At 54.8% G+C, this 16925-nt stretch overlaps 2 protein-coding genes across 5 annotated transcripts; one reads left to right on the forward strand and one right to left on the reverse strand.

Annotated features, from left to right (window-relative positions):
* Positions 1-784: 784 nt before the first annotated feature.
* arid4a (AT-rich interactive domain 4A) lies at positions 785-14508 on the forward strand. Of its 4 annotated transcripts, none has more exons than XM_076016749.1 (25): positions 785-1005; positions 2199-2249; positions 2941-3051; positions 3248-3313; positions 3431-3521; positions 4093-4172; positions 4257-4354; positions 4436-4568; positions 4849-4928; positions 5147-5223; positions 5323-5531; positions 5630-5702; positions 5787-5881; positions 6672-6769; positions 6854-7091; positions 7565-7794; positions 8278-8436; positions 8521-8602; positions 9704-9932; positions 10021-10083; positions 10170-11636; positions 11734-11838; positions 12302-12466; positions 13042-13188; positions 13289-14508. In XM_076016749.1, exons 2-25 carry the CDS (start codon positions 2244-2246, stop codon positions 13393-13395), a joined length of 4209 nt encoding a protein of 1402 aa, XP_075872864.1. In that variant the 5' UTR covers positions 785-1005; positions 2199-2243; the 3' UTR covers positions 13396-14508. The 4 variants fall into 4 exon arrangements, with proteins under 4 accessions (XP_075872864.1, XP_075872862.1, XP_075872865.1 ...); XM_076016747.1 differs by having other exon boundaries at positions 787-1005; positions 8275-8436; XM_076016750.1 differs by having other exon boundaries at positions 787-1005; positions 8275-8436; positions 8521-8596.
* A 96-nt stretch (positions 14509-14604) lies between these two features.
* Positions 14605-16831, reverse strand: timm9 (translocase of inner mitochondrial membrane 9 homolog). Its single transcript, XM_076016755.1, has 4 exons — positions 16590-16831; positions 16313-16367; positions 15473-15568; positions 14605-14840 (listed from the first exon to the last, which is right to left on the reverse strand). The coding sequence occupies exons 2-4, from the start codon at positions 16349-16351 to the stop codon at positions 14706-14708; spliced, it is 270 nt and encodes an 89-aa protein (XP_075872870.1). The 5' UTR covers positions 16352-16367; positions 16590-16831; the 3' UTR covers positions 14605-14705.
* Between the last annotated feature and the right edge of the window lie 94 nt (positions 16832-16925).

Consider the following 16925-nt stretch of genomic DNA (forward strand, 5'->3'; position numbering starts at 1 on the left):
CTGTAAACGTGTTCTCTCTGTGTGTAGCTCTCTCACACACACACACACACACACACACACACACACACACACACACACACACACACACACACACACACTGATCTTAATGCAATAAAGTGAATATTCAATGTAATGAATCGACAAAAGAAGCGCATTAACACTTGGTTCATTCGTTTTGTGTCCCACCGTGCTTCCACAGTAGTTGTGGCTTCCGGCACCCGTGACTTCAAAAAGCTAGCTCGTCACAAAAAAATAATATTTTATTTGTATTTATTTTTTTAAAGTAAACTTCTGGAACGGTTGCCCCGTCTTCCGGTTTTAGGTTTGTGTCTGATTTGCGTTGACGGTGAATAGTTCGACGGCCGACCGCCACAGGACAAACACAATCCGACAGCAGCAACATCGGGCAGCTAGCTAGTGAGCTAACGTCGTACCCGGAAGAACACAAGCAGCCGCCCAACAAAACAAACAAACAAACAGGGTGACGAAAAGAGTTCTTGTCCTCCGTCTCTTTTGAATGGAGTTTGCTCCTCAGAGTCTCTCTCTCTCTCTGGCACGTATCGGGGCGGGGCTTCCATGAGAGTCCTTCCATAGACGAGGAAGCTCCCTCTGCCCAGCCAATGGGGTGGCGAGCTCCGTCTGCTAACGAACAGCGGCGGGGCCAATAGCGAGCCCCGAGTGGGAGGGGCCTCGCTCGGAACAAGCGCCCCCATTGGCCGGGGCCCGCCGATATGATGGCGTCATTTCCCTCGTGGCGCCGCGTTCGTACCGGCCAACGGCGGCGCGAGGCGAGTACTGTCCAATCGCAATCCAAGGATCCGTGCAGGCCCAATCGGATCGGCACGTCCGTCACACTGCCGTCACCGCAGCCAATCGGCGGCCGGGAAACAGAACCTCGGGGCTCAACAGCTTGTTGTTCGTGTATCGCTTCGCAAAAAAAAAAAAAAAAAAAAAAAAAAAAAACCGAGAGAGCGAAGAGGGGGAAAGCAGCCGCGTCCAAGGAATGTAAGTAGAAAAATCTTCTGCGTTTTCCTTCAAACAGTCGCGTTAAAAAATATTTTTAAAAAATGACAGCGGGTAAAAGCAGCGCAGAGAACCCGGGCTTACATTGTCCCAGTGGGGGCCGCTCGGCTCCCCGCGAGTCGCCGTCGAAAGGCGCTCAGCTCGCCTCGGCTCTGCGCGGCTCGCCCGCCGTAGAATTGAATGGCAGCGCCAGTCGGCTTGTTTATGCAGTGAAGAAATGTGAAGCTTGCCTTTGTGGAACAGCCTCTTTTTAATTAAATAAATAATAAATCTACTACAGTCGTACCAACACGCGTCGCTCGACGGAACACCCCCCACCCCAACAAAAAAAAAAAACCACCACCACAAACTTTAGTTTTTTGGCCCTCAAACTAGGAGCTCGTCTGCTCTCTAGTCGAGCCCGAGGCGCTGCTATCGGACGGTTTAAATCGCCATATGATCCCAAAACTAGCTAGTGGAGTCGCTAGTTAGCCAACTAGCCGAATGTAGCTCAGCGCCAGAGAGTGAAGCGTCGCTAGCTTCTTCTTTTTCTTTGCCCCCGACCCCCCGCCCCTTGCCCATGTTCCGGAGACTGTTGTAGGTGGTGGAGGCTGAGCTGCCTGCCGGCTCTCTGTGGACGCGGGAGGGGTCGCTAGCAGGCGGTGTGCGGGGGGGAAGCGGGTGAAGTTAGCCGCGCTAGCTGCCGCTGTCATGGCGAGCTGTGATGGCGACGTGACTCAGTGGCGCTGGGAGCGGAGCGGAGCGGGAAGGAAGGAACACTAGTGGTCCGGCAGCGCTGCTCCTGCGCCTCAGCCGTGACCGCGTCCCCTCGCCCCGTTAGCTTTTCCCACGTTTAGTTCCAGCTCAAAGCGGTAGGTGCCGGTCGTGTTTGCTGGAAGTAGTAGCCGCCGCCAGTTAGCCAAGTTTTAGTGGTGGTGGTGGGGGAAGCTGTTTGTGCCACATATTTGATCTGATCCGGGCAGGGAGGGAGGAGCGGGGGTGGGGGTGCACACAAATGCACGAACCAACACAAGTCAGAGGCTAGGTGGCTAGCTTAGCGTGGTTATTTATTTGTATTTTTTTTTTTTTTACAAGCTTGTATTGAGAGTGTTGACACCGTGTGCCCGTAGCTAACGGCCCTCCCCTGTTGTCCTCCTCCTCTTCCTCTCCTCTTCCTCTCCTCTCCTGTCTTTCAGTGAGCCGAAGCCCTTCGAGCTGGACTCCCTCAAATAACCGCAGAGATGAAGGTGAGTGATCCCCAACACTGGCTTACAAGAGCCCCGAGTCCCCCCTCACCAACACCCGAGATCACAGACTGGGGCTTCACCTTCAGCCAGCCACACACACACACACACACACACACACACACACACACACACACACACACCAGCCTGGTGCACTTTGAATCCGTCTTGCTGGTTGATTGGTTGGTCGGATGCAGCTGACACATTGTCAAGGTGCATCGCAGATGGATTCAGCCTGAATCCCAGGAATCATCCAATCATGCCGATGGGTCAACAACTGTGTCTGAGTCTCTGCTGCGCTCGTCTCTGTTGACCCCCACACCAGCCAACCCCCCCCCCCCCCCCCCCACCACCACCACCACCTCATTCCCTCCTCCACCAGGATCCTTCCTGAGGTCAAGGTGCTAAGGTCACAGTCAGTCAATTACAGTTAGTTTACTGACTGTTAGAAGAGGAGATGCGTGTATGGACACGTGACTTTGATCATGCTTGATCCGCACACGTCCACCAAACCTGTGCATCAGCACACGCGTGTACAAACACCCAACTGAAGGCTAGCTGAGTTAACAATGAGCTTCTAACAGACGAACATCGTAAACTATTTTGCTGTGAACAAGAAGTCGGAAGGATAAGCACCCCTCGCTACAGTGCATGCTGTGACTGCGTGTGTGTGTGTGCGTGCGTGTGTGTGTAGGCAGCAGACGAGCCTGCCTACCTGTCAGTGGGGACAGATGTCAGTGCCAAGTACAGAGGAGCCTTCTGCGAGGCCAAGATCAAGACTGTGAAACGCCTCGTCAAGGTGAAGGTAAGAGTGTCGACGTGTGTGTGTGTGTGTGTGTGTGTGTGTGTGTGTGTGTGTGTGTGTGTGTGTGTGTGTGTGTGTGTGTGTGTGTGTGTGTGTGTGTGTGTGTGTGTGTGTGTGTGTGTGTGTGTGTGTGTGTCCAGCGCCGCCATCTCCACCCTAATCGCGTCCGTCTGTCTGTCTGTCTGTCTGCTCTCAGGTGGCTCTGAAAGGGGAAAGCACGTCCCAGGTGGTCCAAGATGATCAGGTCAAAGGACCGCTGAGGGTAAGGAGGGGGGGGAGAGAGAGAGAGAAAGAGTGGGAGGAGGTGGAGCAGCAGCAGCAGTAATCTGATGAGTGCGCAGCACTAAGGTGGTGGGCGGGGTCTCCTCTGTCCGCTCAGGTGGGCTCCACTGTGGAGGTGAAGACAAACGAGGGCGTGTCCAGCGAGGCGGTCATCAGCAAGCTGACCGATGCCAGCCTCTACACCGTGGGTGAGTCCTTGTGTCTCACTGCTGGATCCACTGACCAGCAGGCCGGTGTATCGTGTGCTGGCCGGCTGGTCAGTGCCTGCAGCCGCTGCAGGTGGAGCAGACGCTGGTCAACTCCACCAGCAGCGAGTTACAATCAATACTTGTTTCTGTTTGTGTCTTTGTTTTTCCTCTTAATCTTCTCTTGGCTGTCTGACCAATCCTGAGCCTCAGCTGCCCCACCCCCCACCCCCCCCCTCCCATTCTCTCCCTGACCAATCAGCTTCTGGTCACTGTGCGTGGAGTTTCGCTGTCGTTTGTTGACCACACACTAGGTGTGTGTGTGTGTGTGTGTGTGTGTGTGTGTGTGTGTGTGTGTGTGTGTGTGTGTGTGTGTGTGTGTGTGTGTGTGTGTGTGTGTGTGTGTGTGTGACAAACAAAGGTGTATATTTCACAACTGCAACTGACGCTTCCTAATAAGTAACTCAGGACTGTGGGTAACACTTTGGATTGGAAGTTGCTTTAAATCCCACCCCCTGGTGGGCGGGGGGGGGGGCTTGTGAGATGATCAGCCAATGTGTTTTTTCTTTTCCAGTGTTTGACGATGGAGACGAGAAGACACTGCGTCGCTCGTCCCTGTGTCTGAAGGGAGAGAGACACTTTGCGGAGAGTGAGGTGAGTGGGCGGGGCTAGTTGTCGTACGCCTCCCTCCCTCCCCGCAGTCACCTGACCCAGCCGTTCTCTGCTGTCATTGGCCAGACGCTGGACCAGCTGCCGCTGACCAACCCAGAGCACTTCGGCACGCCGGTCATCGGGAAGAAGTCCAACCGCGGGGGGCGCCGTTCCTCGCAGGCTGTGTGAGTCACGTGACCCCCCTCTGAGCACTGACCCCGGCCCACTTCCTGTCCCTCACTTCTGTCCGTCTGTCTGTCTGTCAGTGCGGACGAGGAGCACGAGTCTTCGTCCAGCGAGGAGGATGAGGAGGACCGCAGAAGGCTCAACGACCAACTGCTGGGGAAGATCTGCAGCGTGGAGAACCAGCAGGAGTCCAGCGACTGGTACCTGGCCCTGGTGGGACACCTGCACGCACACACACACACACACACGCACATGCACGCACTAGCACAAAAGAAAAAGAAATTCTGTACAAAAATGCATGTTCAATCTGAACTGCACTGCATTCTGGGAAATGTAGGACTAACGTGTGTGTGTGTGTGTGTGTGTGTGTGTGTGTGTGTGTGTGTGTGTGTGTGTGTGTGTGTGTGTGTGTGTGTGTGTGTGTGTGTGTGTGTGTGTGTGTGTGTGTGTGTGTGTGTGTGTGTGTGTGTGTGTGTGTGTGTGTGTGTGTCAGGTGGTCTCTCCCAGCTGCCATGATGAGCTCCAGGTGAAGAAGGACCAGTGTTTAGTCCGAGCCTTCAGCGACGCCAAATTGTGAGTTGGTTCATCTGCTGTCTCACCTCCACCTCCTCCTGTCTGTCTCACCTCCACCTCCTCCTGTCTGTCTCACCTCCACCACCTCCTCCTGTCTGTCTCACCTCCACCTCCTCTTCCTGTCTGTCTCACCTCCACCTCCTCCTCCTGTCTGTCTCACCTCCACCTCCTCCTCTTCCTGTCTGTCTCACCTCCACCTCCTCCTGTCTCACCTGCAGCTACACAGTGGCCAGGAAACATATCCATGTGGTCAACTCTGCCAGCATCGGCAGAACTGAATTCTCCAAGCGGAGGGGTGAGGACCTCTGCAACTCCCACAATGCACCTGCTCCACTCCCCCGGGCTCGTCGCCTGACTCCGCCCCCAATTCTCCTTCCTTCACCCCTCCCTCCAGGTTTCGAAGCGGCCCGGGTCTTCCTGAGGAGCAGGGAGATCCCAGATGTGTGGAAGATGGACATGAGCCAGATCCTGGACTCGTCGTCCAGCGACGAGGAGGAGGAGGACGAAGAGAAGGAGAGCGAGGAGGAGGAGGAGGAGGAGGAGGAGGAGGAGGAGCAGGAGGAAGAGGAGAAGAAGAAGAAGAAGCAGCACATCAAGGAGGAGGTCAGCCGAGGACGTGAAGAAGTGGCATAAAGCAAGCTGCTGAGGGCGCACATGCTCACCTGTCTGTCTGTCTGTCTGTCTGTCTGTCTGTCTGTCAGCCCGAGGAGGAGCTGGACCCAGAGGAGAGGGACCACTTCCTGCAGCAGCTCTACAAGTTCATGGAGGACAGAGGTGGGCGTCTCAGGCCTCGTCCTCCACATTCATCCTCGCTCACTGACTCCGCCTCTAAGATGGTTTCTGTTGCATCTTCACCAGGGACCCCCATCAACAAGCCCCCGGTCCTGGGCTACAAGGACCTCAACCTCTTCAAGCTCTTTAGGCTGGTGTATCAGCTGGGAGGCTGCCATAAGGTGAGTCCTGCCTGTCTGTCTGCCTGCCTGTCTGCCTGTCTGTCTGCCTGCCTGTCTGTCTGCCTGCCTGCCTGCCTGCCTGCCTGCCTGCCTGTCTGTCTGTCTGTCTGTCTGTCTGTCTGCCTGTCTGCCTGTCTGTCTGCCTGCCTGTCTGTCTGTCTGCCTGTCTGTCTGCCTGCCTGCCTGCCTGTCTGTCTGCCTGTGCTCCTGTAGACGGTGTGACTCCAGTGTGTTTCCAGGTTCACAGCTGTGGCCCTGAAGCTGTGAACTCGTCCTCCACCCACACTATCTCCATCTGCTGCAACACACAATCAAGTCACAGTGGGACGGCCCTGCAGTGTCCTAACGCACTGCTTTTCCCACCACTGTGCTGCGACACACTGGTGTAGCGTGAGATAATGTCAGGTGTCGTGAGAAATCATCCAAGTTCACTCAATTGGTCTAAAAAAAAAAAAAGAAGCCGGTAAGATTCCATTGTGGAGTGACGTGTGCATCTCAACAGGTTTCACACTGAGCGAGTCTAGAAAGCGATTGAAAAACGCTATGCTAGCGCAGCGATAGTGGGTTAGCTAGATCGCTAGCTGACGTGCGCTACGCTGAGCTGCAGCAGCATCCTCGGGGGTCTCTCCTGCCTTCACTGCCTCTGCTGCTGCTGCTTGTAATGGCAGCAGATGAAGATAGATAGATGGTGACCTCACTGCATGGGACCTGCAGCGCCACCTGGCTCCAGTGACTGGAACTGTGTGTGTGTGTGTGTGTGTGTGTGTGTGTGTGTGTGTGTGTGTTGCAGATTGAGTCTGGGACAGTGTGGAAGCAGGTCTACATGGATCTGGGGATCCCGGTCCTAAACTCTGCTGCCTCCTACAACGTCAAGACCGCCTACAAAAAGTAAATCAAAAGCAACCCACAGTTGTGTCTGCTGATGTGGACCAGGAAGTCCTCTCTACTAACCCCCCCCCCCTTCTCCCCCAGGTACCTGTACGGCTTTGAGGAGTACTGCCGCTCGGCCTCCATCACCTTCAGGACCATCCATCACAACAACCCCCGCACCCCTCCCCCCACCACCGCCGGCCAGAAGCAGGCGGCGGCAGAGCCCAGAGGCCCCGCCCTGTCGCTGCTGAAGGCCGAGGCCTCTGACGAAAAGGCGGAGGCGGAGTCGGACAACGAGAGCGAGAAGGAGGAGGCGAAGGAGAGACACTCGTCCCCAAGGGTGAGACACCCCCCCTCACCTTTGAACCCACCACCAGGGGGCAGCGGGGAGTCCGTGGCAAACATTCTGTTCTAGCCCTCGGTCTGCAGGAAAACAACTCACTTTGAGGTTCCTGGGCCAGAAGGATAAACTCTGAAGGTCCTCACGCACGGGGCGGCAGGCCGGAGCATGCTGGCGAAAGGCTGCTCCGTCCACTGGCTCCAGGTCTGCCCAGCGAGAGAAGGGAGTACCGAGAGATACCGGTCCGAGCTGTAGGCGTGATCCTGGAGTACCGGCCAAACTTCAGCCTCTGGGTGTCATTGACATCAACATCACTTTGATAGGTCAGAGGTCGGCCTGGCTTGGCTGCGTGGAAACTCACGCTTGCAGAGACTTCCAGAGGTTTTCTTTGGCTCCTGGCGCGTGAGGACCTGGAGAGCGTCTTTGATTGGATACTTGCCGGTCATGTGACGCCACACGTGTGTGTGTTTCAGGGGAGGAGAAAGTGCGTGGCTGGCAGTCAGCCGGTGAAGCTGGAGAGGGAGTCTCCCTCCAGACCGGAGAGGAGGTCGGGCGGAGCAGCAGACTTGGAGGAGCAGAGGGAGGTGAGGAGGCGCAGCTGCAGGAGGATGGACGACTCCGAGAAAGGCTCCGACGAGGAGGACGAGGAGGACGAGGAAGATGACGACGAGGAGGAGACGGAGAGGAGGGCAGGAGGAGAAAGGTGAGCGCCTGCTGAAGGTCACATGATCCCAGACCCAGGTCCCGTGTGTGTGTGTGTGTGTGTCTGTCTGTCTGTCTGTCTGTCTGTCTGTCTGTGTGTGTGTGTGTGTGTCTGTGTGTCTCAATCTGTTTTGGGACGGCTTTGTTTTTTTTTGTGTGTGTCACATGACTCGTGGGGAGGTCACGTGACGCTGGGAGAGGAGTCATGACGCTGAGAAAAAGACTGATGATGTCACAACTTCTCTTGGATGCCTGACCAATCCTGAGCCTCGGCTGTTCTCCCCCCGCCCCCTGACCAATCAGCTTCTCGTCACTTTGCACGTGGAGTTTCACTGTAGTTTGTTGACCACACACTAGTGGTGTGTGTGTGTTCGCTCACTCTCTCTCTCTCTCTCTCTCTCTCTCTCTCTCTCTGTGTCTGTGTTCTCTCTCTCTCTCTCTCTCTCTCTGTGTCTGTGTTCTCTCTCTCTCTCTCTCTCAGGAGCGAGGGTGAGGAGGACGAGGACTCTCTGGCCGGGACGAAGGTCCGGGTCAAGTACGGCCGCGGGAAGACGCAGAAGATCTACGAGGCCCACATCAAGAAGACGGACGTGGACAACGGAGAGCCGTTCTACCTGGTGCACTACTACGGCTGGAACGTCAGGTGAGCCCCCCGGGACCTGGGTGAGGGTGAGGGTGTGAGGGCTCGGCGGGTTCGGTGCCGGACTGACGTGGGTGTGGCCTGCAGGTATGACGAGTGGGTGAAGGCTGACCGCATCATCTGGCCCGTGGAGAAGGGGACCAAGAAGAAGCCCCGCAAAAAGGTAAAGGTGAGTCTCCTCGCACGCATCACTTCCTGTTGCTCATGTCACTCACTTTGTGTTGCTTCCTGGTACTTGACATCACTTCCTGTTACTTGACATCACTTCCTGTTGCTCATGTCACTCACTTTGTGTTGCTTCCTGGTACTTGACATCACTTCCTGTTACTTGACATCACTTCCCGTTGCATCGCGCAACTTCCAGTCACTGTCACCTGCCACTTTCTGTCACTCGCATCATTTCCTGTTCCTCACGTCATAACTTCATTTTTGCTTGCTCGACTTCCTGTTGCTGGCGTCACTTCCTGTGTGTCCCACTGCCAGCGTGGACCTGCTGCGTGGGTGGCAGTGAGCAGTGGGCTGAGCCACACAGTGATTGGCTGACTGACTGGGGATGCGACAACCGCTCAGTGCGCTCAGTGTTCCGTGACGCCTCGGCCAGTCACAGCACTTCATCAAAGCGTGTGTGTTGTGTGAGTGGATCCACGCCAGAGCCGAGACCAGCAGGCCGCAACTCTTGGATGACGCGGGGCTCCCGCACTTATCAGCAACTTCACGTGTTCCAGCACAGCCCGCCTCAACCCGGTGTCATTAAGTAGAGCAATATGTGTCTGAAGACTGACTCCAAACAGCGTCAATGGGCTAATGTCACATCGAAGTGCCCAGTGCATGAAATAACACAGAATACAATAACACAGCGCATTTACCACAATAATCCAAGCGTCTGTCTTTGGAGAAACTAAGGAGAGTACAGCAGCCTGAGATTGTAAACTACAGTCAAACTACAGAATATAGCAGCCTGAGTTAATAAACTACAGTCAAACTACAGAATACAGCAGCCTGAGATTGTAAACTACAGTCAAACTACAGAATACAGCAGCCTGAGATAATAAACTACAGTCAAACTACAGAATACAGCAGCCTGAGATTGTAAACTACAGTCAAACTACAGAATACAGCAGCCTGAGATTGTAAACTACAGTCAAACTACAGAATACAGCAATACAGCAGCCCTACCGTTACCGTGGCCCAAAAACCGTGCTGCCTACCGAACTGGGAGCAGTGCACCGTTGCATCCCTGTGCCTGAGCGTCTTCTTGGTGGTCTTGCAGAACAAAGACAAGGAGGAGGCGGAGCGAGACAAAGAGGAGGAGAAGAGCCCGGCGGCGGCGGCGGCCATGCTGGCGAGGCCAAGTGGCGCCCGGCGAGGTCGCCCGCTGGGAAGGACGCCGCCCGGCGGCGGGCCGGCTGGACGCGGCGCCCCCAAAACCCCCGGTAGCGAGGGCCGCTCCAACGGCAGGGGGCGGGTCGAGGCCACGCCCACCGTCACCAACGGAGACAGTAAGACTGAGCGTGCTCGGGGGGTGGGGGGGGGGTCAGCTGATATAGCGCTCTCGCTCACCAGCCGCCTCCCCTTCCTTTTGTGCAGACGCCCCCCGCAGGAGGACCAGGAGGACGTCGGGCATGTACGATTCGGACCGGGCCTCCAACGGTGAGTTCCACTTCCTGTTTCCCGTCTCCCACTTCCTGTTTGGCGCTGCGACGGCAGCTCTGACGACCGCACGCTCTCCCCAGCAGAGGACTCTGGGAACTCATCGGAGGACAGCCAATCAGAGGAGCTGTCCGACAAGAAGGCACCAGCGTGGCCAGGCGGCAGCGAAGCCCCGCCCCCCCAGCAGGAGGAAGTCAAGGAGGAAGAGGCGGAGGCAGAGGAGGGAGAGCTGGAGGAGGACGAGGAGGAGGACGAGGAGCTGGAGGGGGGGGTGGAGGAGGAAGAGGGGGAGGAAGACGAGGAGGAGGAGGAGGAGGAAGAAGACGATGTGAAGGAAGTGGTGGTTCCGCCCCCCGCAGCCGCCACAGCAGCAGAGGCGCCGCCATGTCCCATCATGCATCAGGAGAAAACCACCAGCAAGTCTGAGGGGGAGCAGTGTGAGGAGCAGGGGGCGGGGCCTGCAGGAGGCAGCACAGTCTCACCTGTGAAGCAGGAGGAGAAGGAGGAGGAGGAGGAGGAGAAGCCTCCTGGACAGGAAGTGCTCCTCCAGACTCCGCCCACTGCGACTCAGCCTGCCCCCGAGGGGGAGGGGAGGACCGCGGCTCCGTCCACTCCCAGGGTGAAAGGTCGCAAGGCCCACCCGAAAGAGGCCGAGACTCTCCCGACTCCTCCCAGGCCCCTCCCCTCTGCCACCAGGAGCCCCGCCTACACGCCGCCCACCGGCCCCTCTCCCAAGAAGCAGGAGGAGCCAATGGTGGTGCTGCACTGCTTGCCGGAGACCACCGCTGACTCGGACACGGACTCGGCCACAGAGGAGGAGGAAGGCGGGGAGGGGCCGGAGGGGGAGGACGGGGAGGGGGCGGGGCCTCTGGGGCGAAGCCACGCCGCCCTCAAGAGGAAGGCGGCCGAGCAGCGCGTGGCCGAGAAGAAGCTCTGCCCCGACCGGAGGCCTGAGGAGGCTGCCACCACCCCCGCCCCACCCCCCGCCCCGCTGGCCCCACCCACCCCCTCTGTCCCCAGGGCGGAGCCGTCCGAGATGAGGGAGAGCGAGGGAGCGGCGGCAAGGGAGGAGCCTCCCAAGAAGGAGGAGCCGGTGGTGCAGGATGGGGCCCTCCCCCCTCCTCAGCTTCCCTCCCCTCCACCCGCTCTCCCTCAGGGCCCCGCCCCCACCCCTGCCCCCCGCCCGGCGGAGGCGGAGCCCCAGATCGGCCCCGAGGCGCTGCTGTGCCACGAGGTGGACCTGGACGACCTGGACGAGCGGGAGAAGCCCCTCTTCCCGCCTCCAGAGCACCTCCTCCTCATGATGCGGGAGGTGCAGCCGGCCCCGCCCCCCCTGGCCGACCTCCTCCTGCCGCCGTCGTCCCCCCGCCGCCTCCCCCCACAGCCGCTCCTGGTCCGGCCCTTCCACTGCCCCCCTGCCTCCTCCTCCTCCTCGGAGGTGGTGCTGGCGGTGGGCGGCGGGGCGGAGCCCAGGGGGGCGGAGCAGGAGGGCGACTCCAGCACCTCCTCCTCCACCTGCACCTCGCTCCACCTGCTGGAGGCCAGGGACAGAGGTGAGCTCACGTGACCCCCTGTCATACACGCACACACTCCTGGGTAGCTGGTGGGCGACCTCTGACCTTTGACCTCTGACCCCCGCTTCCCTCCCAGGCCAGAAGAGGCTGGTGGACACCAACTGCAGCCCCAATGCCAAGAAGCACAAGCGCACGCCCAAGAGGACGCACACGCCCAGCAAGACGGACAAGAACGGAGCAGGTGAGCCGCTGACGTTGACCTCTGACCCCGACCTCCGTCGCCCCCCGCTGTCACTACACAGTCGCGACATGGAGGCTCGGCCAGGCGTCCCAATCCTGGTGGTCAGCGTTCACTGTGTGGTCTCACGCCATGTTTCCCACAATGCATCGTTGCGAGTCGTGTGTGATACCAATGTCTTAGCAGACTGGCAACACGGTGGCGTGCTGATTGTTCCCCAGTGGCCACTGGAGGTACTGCAGCATACATTCAATTATTCATTTATTTATTACCACCTGCTGTTGTAACAATATGACCGCGATGATGTCACTAAGGGCACTAAGAGCGTCTAAAAGTGTTTTTTTTTTTAATTGGCTCACGAGTCACTACGTATTGTGGCCGAACTGGCCAGTAGAGGGCGCCGGTGGGTGGTGGGGGTGGGACGCAGCTCCTCTCTGATACGCGTGGTTTCCCGCCCGGCAACCAGGTCACAGCAGCGACAGCGAGGACCAATCACGGATGGCCTCGCTCCCTCACAAGTCCCACAAGTCTCGGCCCGCCGCCTCCTCGTCCTCGTCTCCGCCCCCCCACGGCAAAGACGCCAAGCACTCCTCGTCCCCGCAGAGGATGTACAAGTGGACCCTCCAGCTGGGTAAGCTCCTCCCCCAATTCCCCCCTCTGTCTGCTCAGCTGTAGGGATGCGAATCTTTGGGTGTCTGGTGATTCGATTCAGTCGATTCTGCGTTCAGACGCTGACACATCGAGGCGACAGCGCTTCGATCTTAGGTTCTGCTTTTCACCATCGGGCCGCACCAGAGGCAGCGTCACTGCGTCTGCGGCGCTGCAACAAAATAAAAACCTTCCGGCTCGCTGGAGCTCCTGGAAGGTCACAAAAAAGCTCGATTGTAGTGCAAATATCAAAAATGTGCTTCTCAGTTAGATGCACTGCACAATAGAATTTGTGTTGCTTAAAAAGCTGAAACTAGCTGAGGTTAGCGGAGACTATAGGAGGCTAGCTGAGGTTAGTGGAGGCTAGCTGAGGTTAGCTGATGCTAGCTGAGGTTAGTGGAGGCTAGCTGAGACTGCTGGAGGTTAATGCGTACGAGCTGATGGTGGAGGAGTCGAGCAAGCTGAGGTTGGCAGAGGCTAACTGAGGTTAGCGGCGGCTAGCTGATTGCAGCAGATTGTGGCTGTGACACTGTCCATGTGGTTGGTGGTCTCCTCCAGGTGAGCTGGACAGCATGAGCAGCACGGAGCGGATCTCCTTCCTGCAGGACAAGCTGCAGGAGATCAGGAAGTACTACTTGAGCCTCAAGTCGGAGGTGGCGTCCATCGACCGCCGCAGGAAACGGCTGAAGAAGAAGGAGCGAGAAGGTAGGAGACGGACGGAAGGATGGACGGCATGCCAGGAAAAGAGTGGCACTCGGAGCTAACGTGTGTGTGTGTGCGTGTGTGTGTGTGTGCTACTCCTTAGTGTCCCACACCACGGCCTCCACCAGCTCCTCGGGGTCCTCGGACACGGCCATGAGTCCGTCCTCGGCCTCACCCGCCCAGAACACAGTGGCTGTGGAGTGCAGGTGATGACACGCCCACCTCCGCGCAGCATCGTCACCCCCCCCCTTCACACTCGGCGTCCCCTGATGCTGCGGTTTGATTGGACATTGCCATTAGCCCTGCCCATCAAACGCCCTTCCTCCTCCCCCTATGGACTGAACTTCCTGGACACTCAGCCGTCTGTTGACTGTCACAGAGCACTTCCTGTTTTGTCTCCATTATTTTTTCACAATGTCTTTTTGTTTTTGTTTTGTTGTTTTCGGTGTGAGGCCACCAGTTTGGAGAGCAGGAAGTCCAGTTCCTGTAGCTCATTATTATGCAATTTTCTTTTGTTTTTTCATTTTGAAGAAGAAAGTCCTGAATTCCTGTTGTGAGTTTTTTGGGCCTTTTTTTTTTATACAAGTCAGAGCTTTTATTTTGGTAGAAACATACAAATAAAATAAAAATTAAAAAAGTTTGACATAACCGACCGGATAGGAACGTTTTTCTTTTGTTTTTTTTTCCTTTTGTGTAAGATAATTAAAGTGAGGTTTATTTATTTGGTTTTTGTTCTTTGTGTGTGAGAGAGTTGCAAGGCTGTTGCTGCTGCCGCCGTTGGGTGGGTGGGGGGGGGGGGGGGGGATAAAAACAATCCACCTTAGAAACATTGTGAGCCGTCAGCTGTTACATAACGTCGCTGAAATATTCCTCCCGAAAAAAAGAAAACTGTGTTGAGCGCGGAACTCTGTGGAACCACTGTTCTCTGCAAGCCTTGCATTAAATCAGACACCTGGGTTCATTTTGCTTTGTCACTTTGATGGGACACAAAGTGTTGATGAGACATGATCGAATGTCAATCAATTTTTTTCCTTTTTTTTTTTTCCTCTGGCGGTCTCAGTGGACGCCCGTGTCCTCCTCACAAGGACCTCAGGCTCTTCTGTGCTCTCGAGTTCTCTGTGCTGGACAGACGGTTGTTGTTGTTTTTCTTTTGTGTACATAGCAACCACTCTGTAATTTGACTTTTACAGCCTGTAAAGATGATTTATAATATTTTTTAAAAGAAGACCGTTTGTACGTTTGTTTTTTGATGAAATGCGCCGCTTCTTTTCTATGTGGCGGTTTGACAGAGAGACTACTGTAAATAAACTTCTTCCTCCAGCCGACCAGCGTCACTTTCATTCTGTCTCGTTAAGTGCGGCTCTTCGCTCGCAGCGCGTGGGTTCGGATTGGTCAGTAAAATCAGACGGCCCCAGTGCATTGTGGGTCAATTTGCTTTCATTTTCCATCCAAGACATTTTACTCCAGACAACAAAGAGTTAAAACACAAAATAATTACAAAGAAGGGTTCTGGTTCTGGTTCAGTGAGGCTGGCCCAGGAGTCCGGCTTTGGCGGCCAGCGCCTCGTTCTGCTGGATGTGGTACTCCTGGAAGCGCATGGAGATCCGCTGGGTCATCTTCAGGTACTTCTGGAGACACGACTCGGAGCAGCTGGACTGAAGAGACACAAATCAAATCACCGCCGGGTCAGGATGAGCCAAGAGCTGACAGAACCAGAACCAGAACCACTGCCAGGGCTGAACGGTAAATCGCATTTGCCATAATATCGCGATGGGACAACACAAGATTTTCTAACCGCAAAGATTGTGGTCTGATTGACGCGAGTTCCGGTCACGTGACTTGCGAGCGGCACGAAGCAAAGGAGGTACTGAAATACCTATTAGAATTTCAAAATAAAATCACGCTTCATGCTTCATTTTGCTTTTATCTTAACATTAGCCAAGCCTATAAAAAAAGAACAATTTGTGTATAATAAATCTGATATGTTTATTATAATCCATATAAAAATACATGAGAGAAAGATAAAAAATAAAGAATCGCAAATTAAATCGCAATATTGAGGGAAAAAACCGCAATTAGATTATTTTCCATAATCGTTAAGCCCTAACCGCTACACACCAGGACTTATTATGGGATGGTCGGTCAGACAGCCAAGAGAGAACGGTGACATCATGTGACATCATCAGCATCAATGAGCGAAACCCTTTCTCAGCATCATCATTCCTCCTCGGCCAATCACGGCAGCACTCAGGGTGCCCGCCCCCAACTCGACCACTTCCTGTTTTACCTCCTCTGGTTTCACGTCGCGGCTGGTGAAGTCTTTGACGCAGTCCATGAAGCAGTTCTCCGTCACCTTGTTGTACGTCCCCAGGAACTCCTTGAACTGCGGAGGTGAGGATGATGATGATGATGAGGCAGCAACTTCAAACTGGAGCCGCGGTCACAACACGGTTCATCATCGAGTCCAACAGAAGGCCGGACGAGTCTGAACTAAACTGGGCCAAATATCAACAGTGTAATATCACAGACAGAAAGTAAACGAAGGATATTATTATGACTTCATCGGTTTACTATTTTTAAATGTGTTATTAGCCCATGGAAAAAAAGTTACCGTTGAAATTTAAATCAAAAGGCTACAAATCAAAAGGCATACAATTCTTATTTACATTTTATTTATTTTGACTTTTTAAAAAAACAAAAAAACTAATTGAAATTCGATTTAGCGTGTATAGTATTAAGCTTTGGTTGTTTCATATTCAGGTTGAAACAAAATTTGGGTCCATATAAAAAGGTACACTGTTCCATCTGGAGGAAGTACTGTTTTGTTTATTTATATCAACGTTGGCCCAGAGTTCAAGTCCAAGTTTACATTTTGGACCCACTGTGTGTTTGAGTTGGACACCGCTGTTGAAGCCGCTTGAGACTGAGTTATGGGCAAATGACTTATTGTTTAAGGTAAAGAATACAAAACGAACCAGGGGGTGTGGAGGGGGGGAATTCTGGTTAATTGCCCCTGACTCCACGTGACCATGACATGACCTCTATAATGGGCTGAGGAGCCTTTTTTCCCCAAGTTAAAGTGAAAAAAGACGCCATATTTTGGATATGACGTTTTACAAGAACGCACCTGCTTGATCTGGTCCGACTCGGACGCCTGGACCGCCATGACTGGACTGAGCTACCTGTGAGAAAAACACCAGAACACATTTAAACACGTGACAACCGTCGGCAGGCAGCTAGCTCCAGAGCTAACCGCTGGCTAGCAGCTGCCCTCGCCTTCGTTCCGCCATGTCATGACTTTTACCGCGTTCATCATTACATCGTCAGCAGAGCTTAGTTACAACAAAAATTCATTTCTCGACAGACCGTGTTTTTGGTTTTATTGTTTGTTGTTTTTGTCTCACCTGCGGGCTGATATCTGGACCGAAGGACGTGAGAGACCGGAACAAGCTGACACGCCGATCGAGATCAGCGTTATCAAAATGAACGCGTTAACTAATGTTTCAGTCACAGTTCTCCTTTATCCCTGGATGCACGACACTGAAATCACTCTTAGGGTGACGCAAACATCGAAGTACTTAGTCACAAAGCAACTGTTTTAAAGGACTGGGCACGTCTTAGTCTTTCACCGGAAAACTGATGGTCCGCGTGCTACAGAAAGAACCTTCCGGCTCGCTCGGGGGCCGGGACGCATGGTTCCTATGTTTACCTAAAAGTTTTTTTGTTTTTTTTTTAAAGGA

This window comes from Nelusetta ayraudi, unplaced genomic scaffold, assembly GCF_046127955.1.
Source record: "Nelusetta ayraudi isolate G7.1 ecotype Tasmania unplaced genomic scaffold, CSIRO-AGI_Nayr_v1 ptg000236l, whole genome shotgun sequence".
NCBI lineage: Eukaryota > Metazoa > Chordata > Actinopteri > Tetraodontiformes > Monacanthidae > Nelusetta > Nelusetta ayraudi.

Coding starts and splice junctions, on each gene's coding strand:
- arid4a (XM_076016747.1), top strand. Junction 5,882..6,671: donor AGCTGGGAGGCTGCCATAAG/GTGAGTCCTGCC, acceptor TGTGTGTTGCAG/ATTGAGTCTGGGACAGTGTG. Junction 11,637..11,733: donor GCTGGAGGCCAGGGACAGAG/GTGAGCTCACGT, acceptor CTTCCCTCCCAG/GCCAGAAGAGGCTGGTGGAC.
- timm9 (XM_076016755.1), bottom strand. CDS start 16,351: ATGGCGGTCCAGGCGTCCGAGTCGGACCAGATCAAGCAG. Junction 15,569..16,312: donor AGTCGGACCAGATCAAGCAG/GTGCGTTCTTGT, acceptor TCACCTCCGCAG/TTCAAGGAGTTCCTGGGGAC. Junction 14,841..15,472: donor GCGACGTGAAACCAGAGGAG/GTAAAACAGGAA, acceptor GTGTCTCTTCAG/TCCAGCTGCTCCGAGTCGTG.